Below are 20,484 nucleotides of genomic sequence, written 5' to 3'. Positions count from 1 at the left end.
CCAATCGTTTGTATCCCTCCATTCCCAGGCTGCTCATGTGACTATCCAGGTAAGTCTTAAACGATGTCAGCGTGCCTGCCTCCACCACCCTACTTGGCAGCGCATTCCAGGCCCCCACCACCCTCTGTGTAAAAAAACATCCCTCTGATATCTGAGTTATACTTCGCCCCTCTCACCTTGAGCCCATGACCCCTCGTGATCGTCACCTCCGACCTGGGAAAAAGCTTCCCACTGTTTACCCTATCTATACCCTTCATAATCTTGTACACCTCTATTAGATCTCCCCTCATTCTCCGTCTTTCCAAGGAGAACAACCCCAGTCTACCCAATCTCTCCTCATAGCTAAGACCCTCCATACCAGGCAACATCCTGGTAAACCTTCTCTGCACTCTCTCCAATGCCTCCACGTCCTTCTGGTAGTACGGCAACCAGAACTGGACGCAGTACTCCAAATGTGGCCTAACCAGCGTTCTATACAGCTGCATCATCAGACTCCAGCTTTTATACTCTATACCCCGTCCTATAAAGGCAAGCATACCATATGCCTTCTTCACCACCTTCTCCACCTGTGTTGCCACCTTCAAGGATTTGTGGACTTGCACACCTAGGTCCCCAAAGCTCCCTTTACACTGTCCCCCCCATCAAACACTCCCAGGACAGGTACAGCACAGGGTTAGATACAGAGTAAAACTCCCTCTACACTGTCTCCCATCAAACACTCCCAGGACAGGTACAGCACGGGGTTAGATACAGAGTAAAACTCCCTCTACACTGTCCCCATCAAACACTCCCAGGACAGGTACAGCACGGGGTTAGATACAGAGTAAAGCTCCATCTACACTGTCCCCATCAAACACTCCCAGGACAGGTACAGCACGGGGTTAGATACAGAGTAAAGCTCCCTCTACACTGTTCCCCATCAAACACTCCCAGGACAGGTACTGCACGGGGTTAGATACAGAGTAAAGCTCCCTCTACACTGTCCCCATCAAACACTCCCAGGACAGGTACAGCACGGGGTTAGATACAGAGTAAAGCTCCCTCTACACTGTTCCCCATCAAACACTCCCAGGACAGGTACAGCACGGGGTTAGATACAGAGTAAAGCTCCCTCTACACTGTCCCCATCAAACACTCCCAGGACAGGTACAGCACGGGGTTAGATACAGAGTAAAGCTCCCTCTACACTGTCCCCATCAAACACTCCCAGGACAGGTACAGCACGGGGTTAGATACAGAGTAAAGCTCCCTCTACACTGTTCCCCATCAAACACTCCCAGGACAGGTACAGCACGGGGTTAGATACAGAGTAAAGCTCCCTCTACACTGTCCCCATCAAACACTCCCAGGACAGGTACAGCACGGGGTTAGATACAGAGTAAAGCTCCCTCTACACTGTTCCCCATCAAACACTCCCAGGACAGGGACAGCACGGGGTTAGATACAGAGTAAAGATCTCTCTTCACTGTTCCCCATCAAACACTCCCAGGACAGGTACAGCACGGGGTTAGATACAGAGTAAAGCTCCCTCTACACTGTCCCCCATCAAACACTCCCAGGACAGGTACATCCTATTTGAATCCGGTTCGGGCAGCTTACTTTTCTATTAACATCGACTGCATTGGTGGGGGGATCTGGAACAGCAGCTGGTTGATCAGCTTTGGGGGGCTGTGCAGCAGCCGTTCCAACATCTGGAAGGCCCGGTAATGATCCATCGTGTCGCTCTCCAAAACATCTGGCGTGGTCTCAGTCTGCTCCAAGATCCCACTCTGGATGCGATACGTGACAGCGTCACTCACTGAAACACAGACAACGCAGCGAGTGAAATGAACGGAGATGCAAGATCTCGAATCCCCAATCACCCACTCCCCCACCTCACTCAAACCTCTTTCCTTTCCCAAACCCCGTCTAAAAATGCGGAATGATATTCTCCGCTGGTTTGGACTGTACGGCAACTTAACCATCCCCTCAGAATCCCTCTGGGGCAGACACGGTGGTTAGCGCTGCTGCCTCACAGTGTCGGGGAACCCAGGTTCGATTCCCGGCTCGGCTCACTGTCTGTGTGGAGTCTGCACGTTCTCCCGGTGTCTGCGTGGGTTTCCTCCAGGTGCTCCGGTTTCAAAGAACAAAGAAAATTACAGCACAGGAACAGGCCCTTCGGCCCCTCCAAGCCTGCACCGACCATGCTGCCCGACTGAACTAAAACCCCCTACCCTTCCGGGGACCGTATCCCTCTATTCCCATCCTATTCATGTATTTGTCCAAACGCCCCTTAAAACTCACTATCGTATCCGCTTCCACTACCTCCCCCGGCAGCGAGTTCCAGACACCCACCACCCTCTGGGTAAAAAAAACTTGCCTCGTACATCTCCTTTAAACCTTGCCCCTTAAACCTGTGCCCCCTAGTAATTGACTCTTCCAACCTGGGAAAAAGCTTCTGACTATCCACTCTGTCCATGCCTCTCATAATCTTGTAGACTTCTATCAGGTCGCCCCCTCAACCTCCATCGTTCCAGTGAGAACAAACCAAGTTTCTCCAACCTCTCCTCATAGCTAATGCCCTCCATACCAGGCAACATCCTGGTAAATCTTTCCTCCCACAGTCCAGAGATGTGTGGGTTAGCTGGATTAGCCATACCAAATTGCCCCTTACTGTCGGGGGGATTAGCAGGGTAAATGCAGGGGTGACGGGGATAGGGCCTGGGTGGGATTGTTGTCGGTGCAGACTCGATGGGCCGAATGGCCTCCTTCTGCACTGTAGGGATTCTGTGATTCTATATGGAAGCTCCACATATTTCCAAGGATGGGGCCAGATGGGCTGAGGCAGATAGAGGTTCATAAACTGCGGTACAGATCCATTGGACTGAATGTCAGAACTGCATGGAAGATAGAGGGTAAACTATGACCTTTGATTTGATTTATTGTTACATGTACTGGGATACAGTGAAAAGTATTCTTTCCTGTGCGCTGTACAGACAAAACATACCGTTCATAGAGAAGGGAAGGAGAGAGTTCAGAATGTAGTGTTACAGTCATAGCTAGGGTGTAGAGAAATGGACTTCAGTAAGGCCTTTGACAAGGTCCCGCATGGGAGGTTAGTTTGGAAGGTTCAGTCGCAAGGTATACATGGGGAGGTAGTAAATTGGATTAGACACTGGTTCAATGGAAGAAGCCAGAGAGTGGTTGTGTAGGATTGCTTCTCTGAGTGGAGGCCTGTGACGAGTGGTGTGCCGCAGGGATCGGTGTTGGGTCCATTGTTGTTTGTCATCTATATCAATGATCTGGATGATAATGTGGTAAATTGGATCAGCAGGTTTGCTGATGATACAAAGATTGGAGGTGTAGTGGATAGTGAGGAAGGTTTTCAAAGCTTGCAGAGGGATTTGGACCAGCTAGAAAAATGGGCTGAAAAATGGCAGATGGAGCTTAATGCAGACAAGTGTGAGATATTGCACTTTGGAAAGACAAACCAAGGTAGAACATACAAGGTAAATGGTAGGACGCTGAAGAGTGCAGTAGAACAGAGGGATCTGGGAATACAGATATATAATTCCCTAAATGTGGCGTCACAGGTGGATAGGGTCATAAAGAGTGCTTTTGGTACATTGGCCTTTATAAATCAAAGTATTGAGTATAAGAGTTGGAATGTTATGGTGAGGTTGTATAAGATATTGGTGAGGCCGAATTTAGAGTTTTGTGTGCAGTTTTGGTCACCTAATTACAGGAAGGATGTAAATAAGATTGAAAGAGTGCAGAGAAGGTTTACAAGGATGTTGCCGGGACTTGAGAAACTGAGTTAGAGAGAAAGGTTGAATAGGTTGGGACTTTATTCCCTGGAGCGTAGAAGATTGAGGGGAGATTTGATAGAGGTGTATAAGATTTTGATGGGTATAGATAGGGTGAATGCAAGCAGGCTTTTTCCACTGAGGCTAGGGGAGAAAAAGACTAGAGGACATGGGTTAAGGGTGAAGGGGGAAAAGTTTAAAGGGAATATTAGGGGGGGCTTCTTCACACAGAGAGTGGTGGGAGTGTGGAATGAGCTGCCAGATGAAGTGGTGAATGCGGGCTCACTTTTAACATTTAAGAAAATCTTGGACAGGTTCATGGATGAGAGGGGTGTGGAGGGATATGGTCCAGGTGCAGGTCAGTGGGACTAGACAGAAAAATGGTTCGGCACAGACAAGAAGGGCCAAAAGGCCTGTTTCTGAGCTGTCATTTTCTATGGTTCTAAATATCAACTTAGTGCGAGGTAGGTCCATTCAAAAGTCTGACAGCAGCAGGGAAGAAGCTGTTCTTGAGTCGGTCGGTGCGTGACCTCAGACTTTTGTATCTTTTTCCCGATGGAAGAAGGTGGAAGAGAGAATGTCTGGGGTGCGTGGGGTCCTTGATTATGCTGGCTGCTTTTCCCCGAGGCAGCGGGAAGTGTAGACAGAGTCAATGGATGGGAGGCTGGGTTTGAGTGATGGATTGGGCTACATTCACGACCCTTTGTAGTTCCTTGCGGTCTTGGGCAGAGCAGGAGCCCCATACCAAGCTGTGATACAACCAGAAAGAATGCTTTCTATGGTGCAACTGTAAAAGTTGGTGAGAGTTGTAGCGGACATGCCAAATTTCCTTAGTCTTCTGAGAAAGTAGAGGCGTTGGTGGGGCTTTCTTAACCATTGTGTCGGCATGGGGGGGACCAGGACAGGTTACAGGTTAGTACTGCTGATTACAGGTTAACATTGCAAGATTGGGTTCACGGCTGGGGAGGGCGAAGGGATTTGGGTGGCTGTTGGTGACCCCGGGCCAGCGTACAGTTCGGGCGTTTCGCCGCGTGCCTCCTCATTCTCTTACCGGAATAGCCGTCCAGCCAGAGCTTATAAACATCCTTGTCGATCAGAGTCGTGTTTCCCACAAACACGTCCAGCTCCAGTGCCATGGTTCCCACACCACACAACCTCCCCGATGCACACACGCCGTAACCGGGGCCTGGCGTCCGCTGGTAACTATCGCCACGGCACCCAGCCACCGGTCTCCTCACTGACGTATCCCGTCCTGTCAGTGTGGGAACTGTCACCTTCCCCGACTGTCGAACCTCTTACTGAAGGTTAGAACCCATAAACCTGTTGGTGTGATAACAACTCCCACCCAGAGCCTGTCTCGACCCTTTGCACCTGTTACTATGGTTACTATCTCCTTCCCTCCCACTGTTACTGTGGTAACTAGCCCCCCAGATTCTGTTGCTGTGGTAACTACTCAGACCTGGTTACTATGCTAACGAGCCCCCCAGATCCTGTTACTATGGTAACTAGCCCCCGCGATCCTGTTACTATGGTAACTACCCCAGATCCTGTTCCTATGGTAACTAGCCCCCCAGATCCTGTTACTATGATAACTAGCCCCCAGATCCTGTTACTATGGTAACTAGCCCCCAGATCCTGTTACTATGGTAACTAGCTCCCCCAATCCTGTTACTATGGTAACTAGCCCCCAGGTCCTGTTACTATGGTAACGAACCCCCCAGATCCTGTTACTATGGTAACTAGCCCCCCCAATCCTGTTACTATGGTAACTAGCCCCCCCAGGTCCTGTTGGAGAGTTTAATGGTCTCTTTCCCCCCTCAGATGGTTTAAACCTCTCTCCTTGCCCCTGACGCTGGTTACTCTCTCTGGGGGGCGATTTGCAGCCACTCAAACACACTGACCCCCCCCCAACCCACAGCGAGCACTGCCGGGTCAGAGCGGCAACCAATCACAGAGCAGCGCCGCGCAACCGGTATCTTCCGGTACAGCAGCGGCCAATCGGAATGGAGCAGTGCCTTACGTCACAATGAGGACCCGCGCAGGCGCCGAACAGGCGGCGCCGAGAGGAGGCGGCAGCCGCTCGCCTGGCAACCCCATCCCCCAGCAACCCCATCCCCCTAGCAACCCCATCCCCCAGCAACCCCATCCCCCTAGCAACCCCATCCCCCAGCAACCCCATCCCCCAGGCAAACCCATCCCCCTAGCAGCCCCATCCCCCCAGGCAAACCCATCCCCCCAGCAACCCCATCCCCCAGGCAAACCCATCCCCCCTAGCAGCCCCATCCCCCCAGGCAAACCCATCCCCCCTAGCAACCCCATCCCCCCAGGCAAACCCATCCCCCCTAGCAACCCCATCCCCCAGGCAAACCCATCCCCCCTAGCAACCCCATCCCCCCAGCAACCCCATCCCCCCAGCAACCCCATCCCCCCTGGCATACCCATCCCCCCTGGCAAACCCATCCCCCTGGCAACCCCATCCCCCCTGGCAACCCCATCCCCCTGGCAACCCCATCCCCCTAGCAACCCCATCCCCCCTGGCAAACCCATCCCCCCTGGCAAACCCATCCCCCTGGTAACCTCATCCCCGAGCAACCCCATCCCCCCCCGGCAACCCCATCCCCCCCGGCAACCCCACCCCCCTGGCAACTTCATCCCCGAGCAACCCCATCCCCCCGGCAACTCCATCCCCCTGGCAACCTCATCCCCCCGGCAACCCCATCCCCCCCGGCAACCCCATCCCCCCAGCAACCCCATCCCCCTAGCAACCCCATCCCCCTGGCAACCCCATCCCCCTGGCAACCCCATCCCCTAGCAACCCCATCCCCCCGGCAACCCCATCCCCCCGGCAACCCCATCCCACTGGCAACCCCATCCCCCTGGCAATCCCATCCCCCAAGCAGCCCCATCCCTCTGGCAACCCCATCCCCCCAGCAACCCCATCCCCCTAGCAACCCCATCCCCCTGGCAACCCCATCCCCCTGGCAACCTCATCCCCTAGCAACCCCATCCCCCCGGCAACCCCATCCCCCTGGCAACCTCAGCCCACCCCCCTGGCAACCTCACCCCACCCCCCTGGCAACCTCATCCCATCCCCTGGCAACCCCATCCCCCTGGCAACCCCATCCCCCTGGCAACCCCATCCCCCCTGGCAACCCCATCCCCCTGGCAATCCCATCCCCCTGGCAACCCCATCCTCCTAGCAACCCCATCCTCCTAGCAACCCCCTCTCCCTGAAAATCGCATCCCCCTGGCAACCACATCCCCTTAGCAACCCCATTCCCCTGGCAACCCCATCCCCCTAGCAACCCCATCCCCCTAGCAACCCCATCCCCCTGGCAACCCCATCCTCCTGGCAACCCCATCACCCTGGCAAACCCATCCCCCTGGCAATCCCATCGCCCTGGCAACCCCATCGCCCTGGCAACCCCATCGCCCTGGCAACCCCGTCCCCCTGGCAACACCATCCCCTGGCAACCCCGTCCCCCTGGGAACCCCATCCCCTGCCAACCCCATCCCTGTAGCAACCTGAAGTGGGGAAAAACATAAAGGTGGATACCTAACACATAAAATGGCTGCCTGGCACATAAAAAGGTTACCTGGGAGAGAGACATTAAGCAGGCACTGACCTTTAGCGCAGACAGCTACTTGAAATTAAAACATGCAGGACAGACAGTTATTTAAAGTTAAACATGCAGGAATCAGATACTGCAGGAAGCCAGTCAGAGCTTGAGGCACTTTAAGATAAGGACAGACCTAGGACGATAAGGACTGATAAAGAGATTAGCCATAAATGGGAACAGGAATACATAAATGCAGGAAAACCAATTACTGTATGTACAGACCGAAACTAAGTCATTGATAGTCACTGAAAGAGGAAATGTATCCATTCTATGAAACAATGCAATGTTAAAAACCAATGTCTGTCTATGTCTGGCTGTAACGATGTGTTAAACTATCGATCCTACTCAGCTATAACGATGTGTTAAATGGCTAACGTCCGGACTATCCATTGACTGAAAAGTATAAAAATGAACCACTCCTAAAGTACTGCCTAAAGTACTGCAGAGTGCCAGTGCCTTTCTCCACAAAGCTTCGTTAAATAAAACTGTATTGTTGAAACCTCCAGTCTGACTCTGGTGGCAATTTTCCCACAACAATTGGGTAGTCGGCTAGGATCCTATTACTGGTAAGTTCCAGTCGATTGGCCATGATCGGAAAGCCGGGGTAGAGATCTGTGGGAGTCAGACAAGGTCAAGAATACAGTTTGAAAGGGGTTAAAGTTAAGGGGTATTTGTAGTAATAAGTATTGTTGTATACGGTATAGTGATAAGTACTAACTGCTGATAGTGATAAGTAACTGTGACTTGTGCCGACCGACAAGAGGACAAGGTAGTGCCTGTCTCCAACACCCAGCCTTAGACCGGTTGTTAAGAGGGGAAATCCCCCACGCGAAGGTCAGGAATTGAAGTGGGCATAGAGGCACCAAGGGCACTTAGGATTGTGAAGCACAAGTGGCAAAGGTCAGTTAACATCAAACTCTGTAGTGGTGAACAAACGCAGAGTTGCCATCTGATTGCATGAAAGTTTGTATAGTTGGGTACTGGACTGTTGGGTACGGAAAAGGAGCTGATCAACTCTGACCTAAACCGGACTCCGGTGGAGAAGCACATTGCCGAGGTGGTAATAGTGGAAGCCGTGAGTATAAATTGAAACCCTGAGACGGTAGTGAAATACGGTGCTGGAGTAGCAATAGTGGCCGAGGGTAGTGAAGTCCCTACGGTAGAGGGCACACTTTACTGGGGAGTAATCGTGGCCGTAGGGTGCCTAAAACACGTTGCCAAGGTGGCAATAGTGACAGGGGGGTAGTGAAGTCTGCAAAATGGCAGATAATGAAGTTAAAAGAGGATCTGTAGGTTCTCTCATTGAAGTGTACATGATAGACAGGCAAGCGTTAATAAAGAGGATGCAAAAGGATGGCTGGGATACTTCTCAGACCTCAGAGCAGCAGAGAAAGTGGATAGATAAAGAAAAGAGAAACAAGACAAAGAAGATAGAAGTATTATTAATACATCAGTTAGCTGGTCTAATTGAGCGAGTAGTCGCCTCTACTAAGAAGTGGAGAGAAGATAAGGAAAAGATTAGAGAATTAGAATCCCGAGTGAGGGAACTGGAGAAACAAAACCAAGTATTAGAAGAGAAGCAATGGAGAGGGGAAACTGTTCCTCTACCTCCTTATGAGTCCACACAACAGGGACCAACCGCTCCTCCAGAGGAGTGGGAAGCGCTAGAACACAACTTAGCGCCAGTAAGCCGAGGGGGAACAGATGCGCAGCCAAAGGCAAATTATAAACCCTTCACCCCAGGTGAGAGACAGCAGATAATGGCTTCCCTGGGTAAATTACATCCTAGAAGCGCAAACACTAAATTCTGGGAAGAATTAGACACAATCAGGGTAGGACACCAATTACACCTGAGAGACGTACACCAGCTGGTCAGGGCAGCCTGTCCAGCGGATAAGTGGAGGCAGGTAGCAGGTGGACCCGCCGCTCCTCCAGCACAGGATTATAGTGGGGGATGGTGGACACATGCAGTCGCCCTAACATCGGAGATAGATGCCCAACAGGCACCCTTCACCCAGTTTAAAGCAGAGATTCAGAGGGTATTAGGGAATGCTCCCACTAACTGGAGCAGAATTACCACGACCAAGCAGCTAAAAGGGGAAGGAGCTTCTGAATACGGAGAACAGTTGTTCCAGGTATATCAGGAGTGCTCAGGACAAGGGAAGCCAGGTCGAGGGGATCGAGCGTTCATCCAGGCTTTTAAGGATGGACTCTCTAGCGCTCACCTGGTCATCCTAAAAATGGGAGTGATTATGTCCCAAGATTACGATGAGTTGGTAGAGTGGGTTAGCGGCGTACCGGGAGAAGAGAAATCCCAGGCAAGAACAAGGCTAGAAAGAGTAGCAGCCTTCAGTAACGGGAATGGAACAAAATCTAAACTGACTTGCCACAATTGTGGCCGGCGAGGACACTTTGCGAGGGATTGCGGGGCTCCACGGAAAGGAAACAGATTTGGAAACAGTGGGAAACATTGCAGCCACTGTAATAAATATGGACACGCAGAAGCAGTGTGTTGGAATAAGCGTGGGAGACCCCTGACCCGATCCATGACCGCAGCAGAACCGGAGGAACCACAGGACCTCCGGGGTCAGCAAGATTGACGGTCTGCAGCCCCCATTCACAAGGGTAAGAAGGAGGGAAGGATTTACGTGTCAGCACTAGTAGGGGGCAGACAATGTGAGATGCTAGTGGACACAGGGGCATCCATATCTGTCACCGACCTACCCTTACCCACTACAAATAAAATGATTTACCTGACCGGGATAGGAGGGAACAAAACACCCGCCTACCTGAGCGAGACCACGTTAGGAGAGATAAATAATCTGTATATACCAATGAGGTTTTATGTGTGCAAAAATAACGAGGGTACAATAATGGGAAATGATCTGATGAAAGAATATGAGATTCTGATAGACTGTGGAAAGGGAGAATTAATCTGGCCAAGACAGGACGGTCGGAAAACTAGAATAGGGAAACTTACAAGTCACCTCGAAACTATTAAGGTGGCCACAGTCACCACCAGAAATTGGGAATTAGAGACAGGAGGGTTCGGAGCCATCTGTGCTTCCGTCCCCGGAGTATGGGCTAAAACAAAGTTAGATACCGGTTTGACTAAAACGGACCCAATAAAGGTACCGGGACCAGAGCATAAGCCACACCGACAATACCCAATAAAACCAGAGGCAGAGAAAGCTGTAGTGGAGAGATAGTTAAAGGGTTAGTGGAGAGGGGGTGATGCGCGACAATCAATCACGTGGAACAAGGCTTCAGTATTGAAGGCTTTTATTGTCTAACAATGGAACTAACTAACACGAATACACCAGTTCAGACTGAAGGGGTCCTGCCGGAGCAGAGGGTCTTATACCTCTCCTCCGGAGGCGGGGCCCCACCGGGATGTGCCATAATAACATTTACAACAGGTAAACACCCTAACCCAACAACATTGTACAACCCCCACAGTGACAACACCCTAGCCCAACAGTAACATAATAACAACCCCCAGTGGTAACCAACGATGGTTCACCACAGGGGGATTCTGAGAGAAACCACAAGCACCGCTAACTCCCCAACATGGCCAGTGAGCAAGCCTGACGGAAGCTATAGGACAGTAAGGTCAGGAAGGATTGACGGAGGTCTGTCCACGCAAGTGGCAGAACTAGTGGCACTCACACAGGCACTAGAGTTAGCTGAAGGTAAAACGGTGAACATCTATACAGATAGTCGTTATGCATTCGGAGTCATACATGACTACATGACAGCATGGGGAAGAAGAGGGTTCATAACCACGGGAGGGACCCCTATCAAGCACCAGCAAAGAATTGAGGCATTGTTGAGAGCTAGCGAGAGACCTCGAGAAGCCGCAGTAATCAAAATTAAAGCGCACCAGAAAGAGCCAGGAAGAGATAACCCGGACTGGTTAAATTTCAAAGGGAACCAAGCCGCAGATAGAGCGGCACAGTTAGCCTTAGGACAGGAGACAATTGGCGAGCTGCCAATAGCAGCAACAGAACAGACAGGAGACGAAATAGATATTCGGGACTTACATGAGGGTACCCCAAAGGAGGAAAAGGAGAAATGGGAAGCACAGGGAGCAGCCAAAGGGACTGATAACATTTGGAGATGGGAAGATAAGGTAATAGCACCAGAGTGCATACAAAACACCCTATTGGAGCTACATCATGGACTCTCACATGCGGGTAGAGAGGCCATGATAACCAGTATAGGAAAGGAATGGTGGTGGAAAGGAATGGGAAGAGATATAGCCCGACACTGTCACCGGTGCGTGACGTGCGCGCAACACAACCCTGGTAGACCCATAAAAATTAAGATGGGACACCAGCCGAGACCAAAGGGACCCTGGGAACATCTGCAAATAGATTTCACAGGGCCACTACCACAGTCCCACGGCAAAACCTATTGTCTGGTTATTATAGACCAGTTCACCAGGCGGGTAGAAGCGTTCCCTGCTACAAATTGTACTGCTACCACGGTGGCTAGGATATTGGCAGAAGAGGGAATCCCTAGATGGGGTGTACCCCTACAAATCGATTCGGACCAAGGGACGCACTTCACCGGAAAGGTGGTAAAAACAGTGTGCCAATTAATGGGGATAAAACAAAAATTTCACATCCCCTACCACCCACAGAGTTCTGGAATGGTGGAACGTATGAATAGAAGACTTAAGAATGCACTAGCTAGAGCCATACAAACATCGGGGGAAATGTGGACAGAGATATTGCCCACTATACTAATGAGATTACCACAAACCGGACAACCGGGTTAACCCCTTCTGAGCTAATGACAGGACGGGCGATGCAATTACCCGAAAGCATCATAACAGGTGGGACCGATGTAGGTCCACTAAAAGATAAAATCAGGAGATACGTTTTAGAACTAAGCACCCAACTAAAAGGGATGGGCAAATTGGTAAAAGACAATCAGGAAATAAAAGAGAGAGAGCTTGAAATGCTCCCTGACGTCCCAACAGCTGGAAGCCGCGTCCTAGTGAAAACACTACCTGACAAACCAGGGTTTGCACCAAAGTGGAATGGGCCATATGAAGTTATAATTAGTGGAGACGCCTGTGCCTGTCTAGACATAAGAGGGAAAGGGGTCTGGAAACATTGGACACAGCTAAAACTATACAAGGGAATAAATGAGTAACTGAATTAATGAACTAACAGAACTGCTTTCCTCAACACAGGCAAAGACTGCAAGCAAGAACAACTGGTGTGTGCGGGTTAATAGATAATATAACTTTTGGAGATTATATGAATTATAGTGTTAGGTTTGATATTCGATCGTTGCGAATATGTATGTAATCGCGTATGGAACTGTACTACTTTGCGTTGTCGCGACTGTAAATTTAACTGGATTGGAGGATAACTTGTTTTACAAAGCTCACATACATTTACACGGGAATCGAACTGTCTGTTACCCCTTAACACAATCGGTAGAAGCCCTATTTGTAGCCACCCCTGGGTGGACCCCTCATGACTTATATACTGTAGATACATCAGATACACCCTGTAAGGGACAAATTGGCAAATATAAAAGAGGTTTACAGGGGAGATGTGTGGGACTTGTAAACCCCACAGATCCTGTGTGCAGGGGGTTCCAACAGGTGGGAGGAAAAAGCTTGTTCAGATACCGCAAGCTATCCGCTTTGTTTTACGGGGCAGGGATGGGGATGTGCCTATGCCTTGGTCCCTAAGAATGATTCCTGCGTACAGACGCAGTGTGTCCGTCAACATTGTCGGGTTAATAAGGGACAGATTACTTGCACTTGTGATGAACAGAAATGTCTGAATATAACCGCAGGGAGACAGCTCATTTGTGGACAATGCAATGGAACTCACATAAGCTCAGACAAATGGACATACCCATTTGATACTTGCCAGGTGGTGGGATCAAACAGGGAGTCAAGTAAACCGAACAATTGGCAATATGAACAAACTCATAATCAAGACACTAAATGTTACTGGGCTAAGAAGGGGTATGTATTCCTCTTCAATGGTACCTACATGACAGAAACACCAAACCTCCCAAACCGTTTTGCAGTAGGAACAACAGGACCACTGACTGTTCCATGCCCTCAGAAGGGGCATATCCGGAGGAGAATAGTAACTCAGGTTATCAGCAAAGAATTCTGCGCTGACTGGGAAGCCCCGGGGCACAATGGGATCCTCACTGGGATATGGGTTCCTTGGAGCCTTATCTCTGGGGGGGGGGGGGCAGCAGGAGTGATTAGTGCAAAGAATAGGAATCATATTGTTTGTGGACTAACAGTCCTGGGAAACAGCACTTCAAAAGCACTGGAGGCTGTTAACCAAGAAATGGCTGAACTGAGATTATATACACAACAGACACGATACGCAGTGGACTATCGGTTAGCACAACAAGGGGGAGTGTGTACAATTATAGGCAATAAATGCATAACCCATGTCACAGACGAGTCTTATAACATTACACAAGTCATCAACAACATCAGAGAACAACTTGATAGCTTCAGACAGGGACCCAAGAAAGGAAGTAACTGGCTGGAATGGTTAGTAGGGGGGCCCTGGGAATCTTACTTATTACATGGATTGGTCATACTCATTTCAATTGTAATTGTCTGTTGTCTCATTGTTGGACGCCTAAAAGTCTGCTGCAAGGTTATGGTAACAAGAATTGTGCCAGGAGCCAGTGTATCCATCGAGGAAGAACCCATGATGAAGACACTAGAAGACATCAGAAGAAATGAAGAAGGAAAGAAGATTGACCTCGATATGTGAATGTATAATTGGATGGGCATAGGCACATCCCCATCCCTGCCCCGTAAAACAAAGCGGATAGCTTGCGGTATCTGAACAAGCTTTTTCCTCCCAATTATACATTATAATTGACCAAAAGTGGGGACTGAAGTGGGGAAAAACATAAAGATGGGGACCTAACACATAAAATGGCTGCCTGGCACATAAAAAGGTTACCTGGGAGAGAGACATTAAGCAGGCACTGACTTTTAGCGCAGACAGCTACTTGAAATTAAAACATGCAGGACAGACAGTTATTTAATGTTAAACATGCAGGAATCAGATACTGCAGGAAGCCAGCCAGGGCTTGAGGCACTTTAAGATAAGGACCTTGGGGTCCGGGTCCATAGGACTCTGAAATCGGCCCCGCAGATGGAGGAGGTGGTTAAGAAGGCGTATGGTGTGCTGGCCTTTATCAATCGAGGGATTGAGTTTAGGAGTCCGGGGATAATGATGCAGCTATATAAGACCCTCGTCAGACCCCACTTGGGGTACTGTGCTCAGTTCTGGTCGCCTCAGTACAGGAATGATGTGGAAAAGATTGAAAGGGTGCAGAGGAGATTTACAAGGATGTTGCCTGGATTGAGTGGCATGCCTTATGAGGATAGGCTGAGGGAGCTCGGTCTTTTCTCCTTGGAGAGACGTAGGATGAGAGGAGACCTAATAGAGGTGTATAAGATGTTGAGAGGCATAGATCGGGTGGACTCTCAGAGGGTTTTTCCCAGGGTGGAAATGTCTGCTACGAGAGGACACAGGTTTAAGGTGCTGGGGGGGGGGGGGGGTAGGTACAGGGGAAAAGTTAGGGGTAAGTTTTTCACACAGAGGGTGGTGGGCGAGTGGAATCGGCTGCCGCCAGTGGTGGTGGAGGCAAACTCAATAGGGTCTTTTAAGAAACTCCTGGATGGGTACATGGAGCTTAATAGGATGGAGGGTTATAGGTAGGTCTAAAAGGTAGGGACGTATTCGGCACAACTTGTTTGACGAAGGGCCTGTTTGTGCTGTAGTTTTTCTATGTTTCTAAGATAAGGACAGACCCGGGACAATAAGGACTGATAAAGAGATTAGCCATAAATGGGAACGGGAATACATAAATGCAGGAAAACCAATTACTGTGTGTATAGACCGAAACTAAGTCATTGATAAGTCACTGAAGGAGGAAATGTATCCATTCTATGAAACAATGCAATGTTAAAAGCCAATGTCTGTCTATGTCTGGCTGTAACGATGTGTTAAACTATGATCCTACTCAGCTATAACGATGTGTTAAATGGCTAATGTCCGGACTAGCCATTGCCTGAAAAGTATAAAAATGAACCACTCCTATTGTATCATTGAGGGAAGGTAGCTGCTAAAATACTGCGGAGAGCCAGTGCCTTTCTCCACGAAGCTTCATTAAATAAAACTGTATTGTTGAACCTCCAGTCTGACTCCGGTGGCAATTTTCCTACAACACAACCTCATTGCCCTGACAACTCCATTGCCCTGGCAACCCCATCCCACTGGCAACCGCGTCCCCCGGCAACCCCATCCCCCTAGCTGATGACCCATTGTGGGGAAAACCCATCTGGTTCCCTTTAGGGACGGAAATCTGCCGTCCTTACCCCGGTCTGGCCTACATGTGACTCCAGAGCCACAACAACGGGCAGCACGGTGGCACAGTGGTCCACTGCTGCCTCACAGCGCCAGGGACCCGGGTTCGATCCCAGCCTCGTGTGACTGTCCGTGTGGAGTTTGTACATTCTTCCCCGAGTCTTTGTGGGTTTTCTCCGGATGCTCTGGTTTCCTCCTACACTCCAAAAGGTGTGCGGTGAATTGGTCATGCTAAATTAGCCCTCAGTGTCCCGAGATTAGCGGGGTAAATACATGGGGTTACGGGGATAGGGCCTCGGTAAAATGCTCTGTCAGAGAGTCGGTGCAGACTCGATGGGCTGAATGGCCCTCTCTTGCACTGGAGGGATCAAAGAACAAGGAAAATTACAGTACAGAAACAGGCCCTTTGGCCCTCCAAGCCTGCACCGACCATGCTGCCTGACTGAACTAAAACCCCCTACCCTCCCGGGGACCATGTCCCTTTATTCCCATCCTATTCATGTATTTGTCAAGACGCCCCTTAAAAGTCATGATTGTATCTGCTTCCACTACCTCCCCCGGTAACGAGTTCCAGGCACCCACCACCCTCTGTGTAAAAAAACTTGCCTCGTACATCTCCTTTAAACCTTGCCCCGCACACCTTAAACCTGTGCCCCCGAGTAATTGACTCTTCCACAGGGAAAAAGGTTCTGACTATAATTCCTATAATTTCTATAATCCTGTCATTCTATATCCCGTAATTCTAATGTAGTTGACTCTCAACTACCCTCCAAGGGCAACTAGGGATGGGCAATAAATGCTGGGCCCAGCCAGCGACGCCCATGTCCCACGAATGAATACAGAAAAACACGGTTTGGAATATACGGCAAGAGGGACTTTAAGAGGCGTTTGGCCAAGCAGGAGCAGAGGAATCTGGAGAAGTTGCGAAACAGGGAATCTCCCTCTCCCTGGGAAAAGGTACAGCACCCGGTTCAAGAAGTCAGCGGACCCAACGAGCTGAGATCTTCAACACCCTCACCACTTGCCTGCTGCTAGGAACCAGTTCACTTGAATCAGCCTCGACGTTTCATAATCTACACCTCAAAGACAGGCAAGGATGTCCAACGCTATACTCTTTTATCTTTTATTTGGGCTCTTAGTTCAGATAAATGCGTGATGTTGCGTCCTTTCTTTTAATTCCTTGGGTGAACTGAAGTCTAAACTTGCTCGTCCTAAGACTCAAGAAAGCCCCCTTGATTGGTTCCTCATTGTTCGGTGCAGTGGTGGTAACAAATACATCTGCATTTGAAATAGGCATCCCACAAGGGAAAAGACGTTTAGTCGTGACCAGCTGAGGAAGCTGAATAAAGGAGAGACGCTTCAGTCTTCCTGACCGTGAGGATGGCACGGCAGGCATGGTGGTTAGCACTGCTGCCTCACAGCGCCAGGGACCATAAGACCATAAGACATAGAGCAGTACAGCACAGAACAGGCCCTTCGGCCCACGATGTTGTGCCGAGCTTTATCTGAAACCAAGATCAAGCTATCCCACTCCCTATCATCCTGGTGTGCTCCATGTGCCTATCCAATAACCGCTTAAATGTTCCTAAAGTGTCTGACTCCACTATCACTGCAGGCAGTCCATTCCACACCCCAACCACTCTCTGCGTAAAGAACCTACCTCTGATATCCTTCCTATATCTCCCACCATGAACCCTATAGTTATGCCCCCTTGTAATAGCTCCATCCACCCGAGGAAATAGTCTTTGAACGTTCACTCTATCTATCACCTTCATCATTTTATAAACCTCTATTAAGTCTCCCCTCAGCCTCCTCCGCTCCAGAGAGAACAGCCCTAGCTCCCTCAACCTTTCCTCATAAGACCTACCCTCCAAACCAGGCAGCATCCTGGTAAATCTCCTCTGCACTCTTTCCAGCGCTTCCACATCCTTCTTATAGTGAGGTGACCAGAACTGCACACAATATTCCAAATGTGGTCTCACCAAGGTCCTGTACAGTTGCAGCATAACCCCACGGCTCTTAAACTCCAACCCCCTGTTAATAAAAGCTAACACACTATAGGCCTTCTTCACAGTTCTGTCCACTTGAGTGGCAACCTTTAGAGATCTGTGGATATGGACCCCAAGATCTCTCTGTTCCTCCACAGTCTTCAGAACCCTACCTTTGACCCTGTAATCCACATTTAAATTAGTCCTACCAAAATGAATCACCTCACATTTATCAGGGTTCAACTCCATTTGGCATTTTTCAGCCCAGCTCTGCATCCTATCTATGTCTCTTTGCAGCCGACAACAGCCCTCCACCTCATCCACTACTCCACCAATCTTGGTGTCATCAGCAAATTTACTGATCCACCCTTCAGCCCCCTCCTCTAAGTCATTAATAAAAATCACAAAGAGCAGAGGACCAAGCACTGATCCCTGTGGCATTCCGCTAGCAACCTGCCTCCAGTCCAAACATTTTCCATCCACCACCACCCTCTGTCTTCGATCAGACAGCCAGTTACCAATCCAATCGGCCAACTTTCCCTCTATCTCACACCTCCTTACTTTCATCATAAGCCGACCATGGGGGCCCTTATCAAACGCCTTACTAAAATCCATGTATATGACATCAACTGCCCTACCTTCATCAACACACTTAGTTACCTCCTCAAAAAATTCTATCAAATTTGTGAGGCACGACTTGCCCTTCACGAATCCGTGCTGACTATCCCGGATTAATCCGCATCTTTCTAAATGGTCGTAAATCCCATCCCTAAGGACCCTTTCCATCAATTTACCAACCACCGAAGTAAGACTAACTGGTCTATAATTACCAGGGTCATTTCTATTTCCTTTCTTAAACAGAGGAACAACATTCGCCACTCTCCAGTCCTCTGGCACCATCCCCGTGGACAGTGAGGACCCAAAGATCAAAGCCAAAGGCTCTGCAATCTCATCCCTTGCCTCCCAAAGAATCCTAGGACACATTTCATCAGGCCCAGGGGACTTATCGACCTTCAGTTTATTCAAAACTGCCAGTACATCCTCCCTCCGAGCAACTATTTCCTCCAGCCTATTAGCCTGTAACACCTTCTCTTCCTCAAAAACATGGCCCCTCTCCTTGGTGAACACTGAAGAAAAGTATTCATTCATCACCTCGCCTATCTCTACTGACTCCATACACAAGTTCCCACTACTGTCCTTGACCGGCCCTAACCTCACCCTGGTCATTCTTTTATTCCTCACATAAGAGTAAAAAGCCTTGGGGTTTTCCTTGATCCGACCCACCAAGGACTTCTCATGTCCCCTCCTAGCTCTCCTAAGCCCCTTTTTCAGCTCATTCCTTGCTAACTTGTAACCCTCAATCGAGCCATCTGAACCTTGTTTCCTCATCCCTACATAAGCTTCCCTCTTCCTTTTCACAAGACATTCCACCTCTTTTGTGAACCCTGGTTCCCTCACTCGGCCATTTCCTCCCTGCCTGACAGGGACATACCTATCAAGGACACGCAGTATTTGTTCCTTGAAAAAGTTCCACTTTTCATTCGTGCCTTTCCCTGACAGTTTCTGTTCCCATCTTATGCCCCCTAATTCTTGCCGAATCGCATCATAATTACCTCTCCCCCAATTGTAAACCTTGCCCTGCCGTATGGTCCTCTCCCTCTCCATTGCAATAACAAAAGACACCGGATTGTGGTCACTATCTCCAAAGTGCTCTACCACAACCAAATCTATCACTTGGCCCGGTTCATTTCCCAGTACCAAATCCAATGTGGCCTCACCTCTTGTCGGCCTATCCACATATTGTGTCAGGAACCCCTCCTGCACACACTGCACAAAAACTGCCCCATCCGAACTATTTGACCAACAAAGGTTCCAATCAATATTTGGAAAGTTAAAGTTCCCCATGACAACTACCCTGTGACCCCCACACCTATCCATAATCTGCTTAGCAATTTCTTCCTCCACATCTCTATTACATTTGGGGGCCTATAGTAAACTCCTAACAACGTGACCGCTCCTTTCCTATTTCTAACTTCAGCCCATAGGAGCAGAATGAGGCCACTCGGCCCATCGAGTCTGCTCCGCCATTCAATCATGGCTGATATTTTTCTCATCCCCATTCTCCTGCCTTTTCCCCATAATCCCTGATCCCCTTATTAATCAAGAACCTATCTATCTCTGTCTTAAAGACACTCAATGACCCGGCCTCCACAGCCTTCTGCGGCAAAGAGTTCCACAGATTCACCACTCTCTGGCTGAAGAAATTCCTCCTCATCTCTGTTTTAAAGGATCGTCCCTTTAGTCTGAGATTGTGCCCTCTGATTCTAGTTTTTCTGATGAGTGGAAACATCCCCTCCACGTCCACTCTATCCAGGCCTCGCAGTATCCTGTAAGTTTCAATAAGATCCCCCCCTCATCCTTCTAAACTCCAATGAGTACAGACCCAGAGTCCTCAACTTGTTCCTCATACGACAAGCTCTTTATTCCAGGGATCATTCTTGTGAACCTCCTCTGGACCCTTTCCAAGGCCTGGCACATCCACGGGGACCCTGGTTCGATTCCCGGTTTGGGTCACTGTCCGTGCGGAGTCTGCACGTTCTCCCCCCGTGTCTGCATGGGTTTCCTCCGGGTGCTCCGGTTTCCTCCCACAGTCCGAAAAACCGTGCTGGTTAGGGTGCATCGGCCGTGCTAAATTCTCCCGAACAGG

The 20,484-nt window shown here is 49.6% G+C and overlaps 1 protein-coding gene across 4 annotated transcripts in view; it reads right to left on the bottom strand.

Moving 5' to 3' along the window:
• LOC144489023 (acidic fibroblast growth factor intracellular-binding protein-like) overlaps positions 1-5,727 on the bottom strand; it is a 37,115-nt gene extending 31,388 nt beyond the window's left edge. For 2 of the 4 annotated variants that reach the window (XR_013496818.1, XM_078206974.1), the window contains exons 1-3: positions 5,500-5,701; positions 4,837-5,439; positions 1,600-1,798 (exon numbers count right to left, since the gene is read on the bottom strand). Coding sequence is in view for 2 of the 4 variants with exons in the window: in XM_078206974.1 (XP_078063100.1) it covers positions 1,600-1,798; positions 4,837-4,921 (284 nt within the window). In the remaining 2 variants the exon portion in view is untranslated. Of the gene's footprint in view, positions 1-1,599; positions 1,799-4,836 lie in introns of all 4 variants that reach the window. The other 2 variants (XR_013496817.1, XM_078206973.1) reach the window with 2 other exon arrangements.
• Between the last annotated feature and the right edge of the window lie 14,757 nt (positions 5,728-20,484).

This window comes from Mustelus asterias, unplaced genomic scaffold (genome assembly GCF_964213995.1).
Source record: "Mustelus asterias unplaced genomic scaffold, sMusAst1.hap1.1 HAP1_SCAFFOLD_1929, whole genome shotgun sequence".
In the NCBI taxonomy this organism is placed as follows: domain Eukaryota; kingdom Metazoa; phylum Chordata; class Chondrichthyes; order Carcharhiniformes; family Triakidae; genus Mustelus; species Mustelus asterias.
Note: the sequence above shows the minus strand (reverse complement) of the source record. Positions and strands in the feature narration are given on the sequence as shown.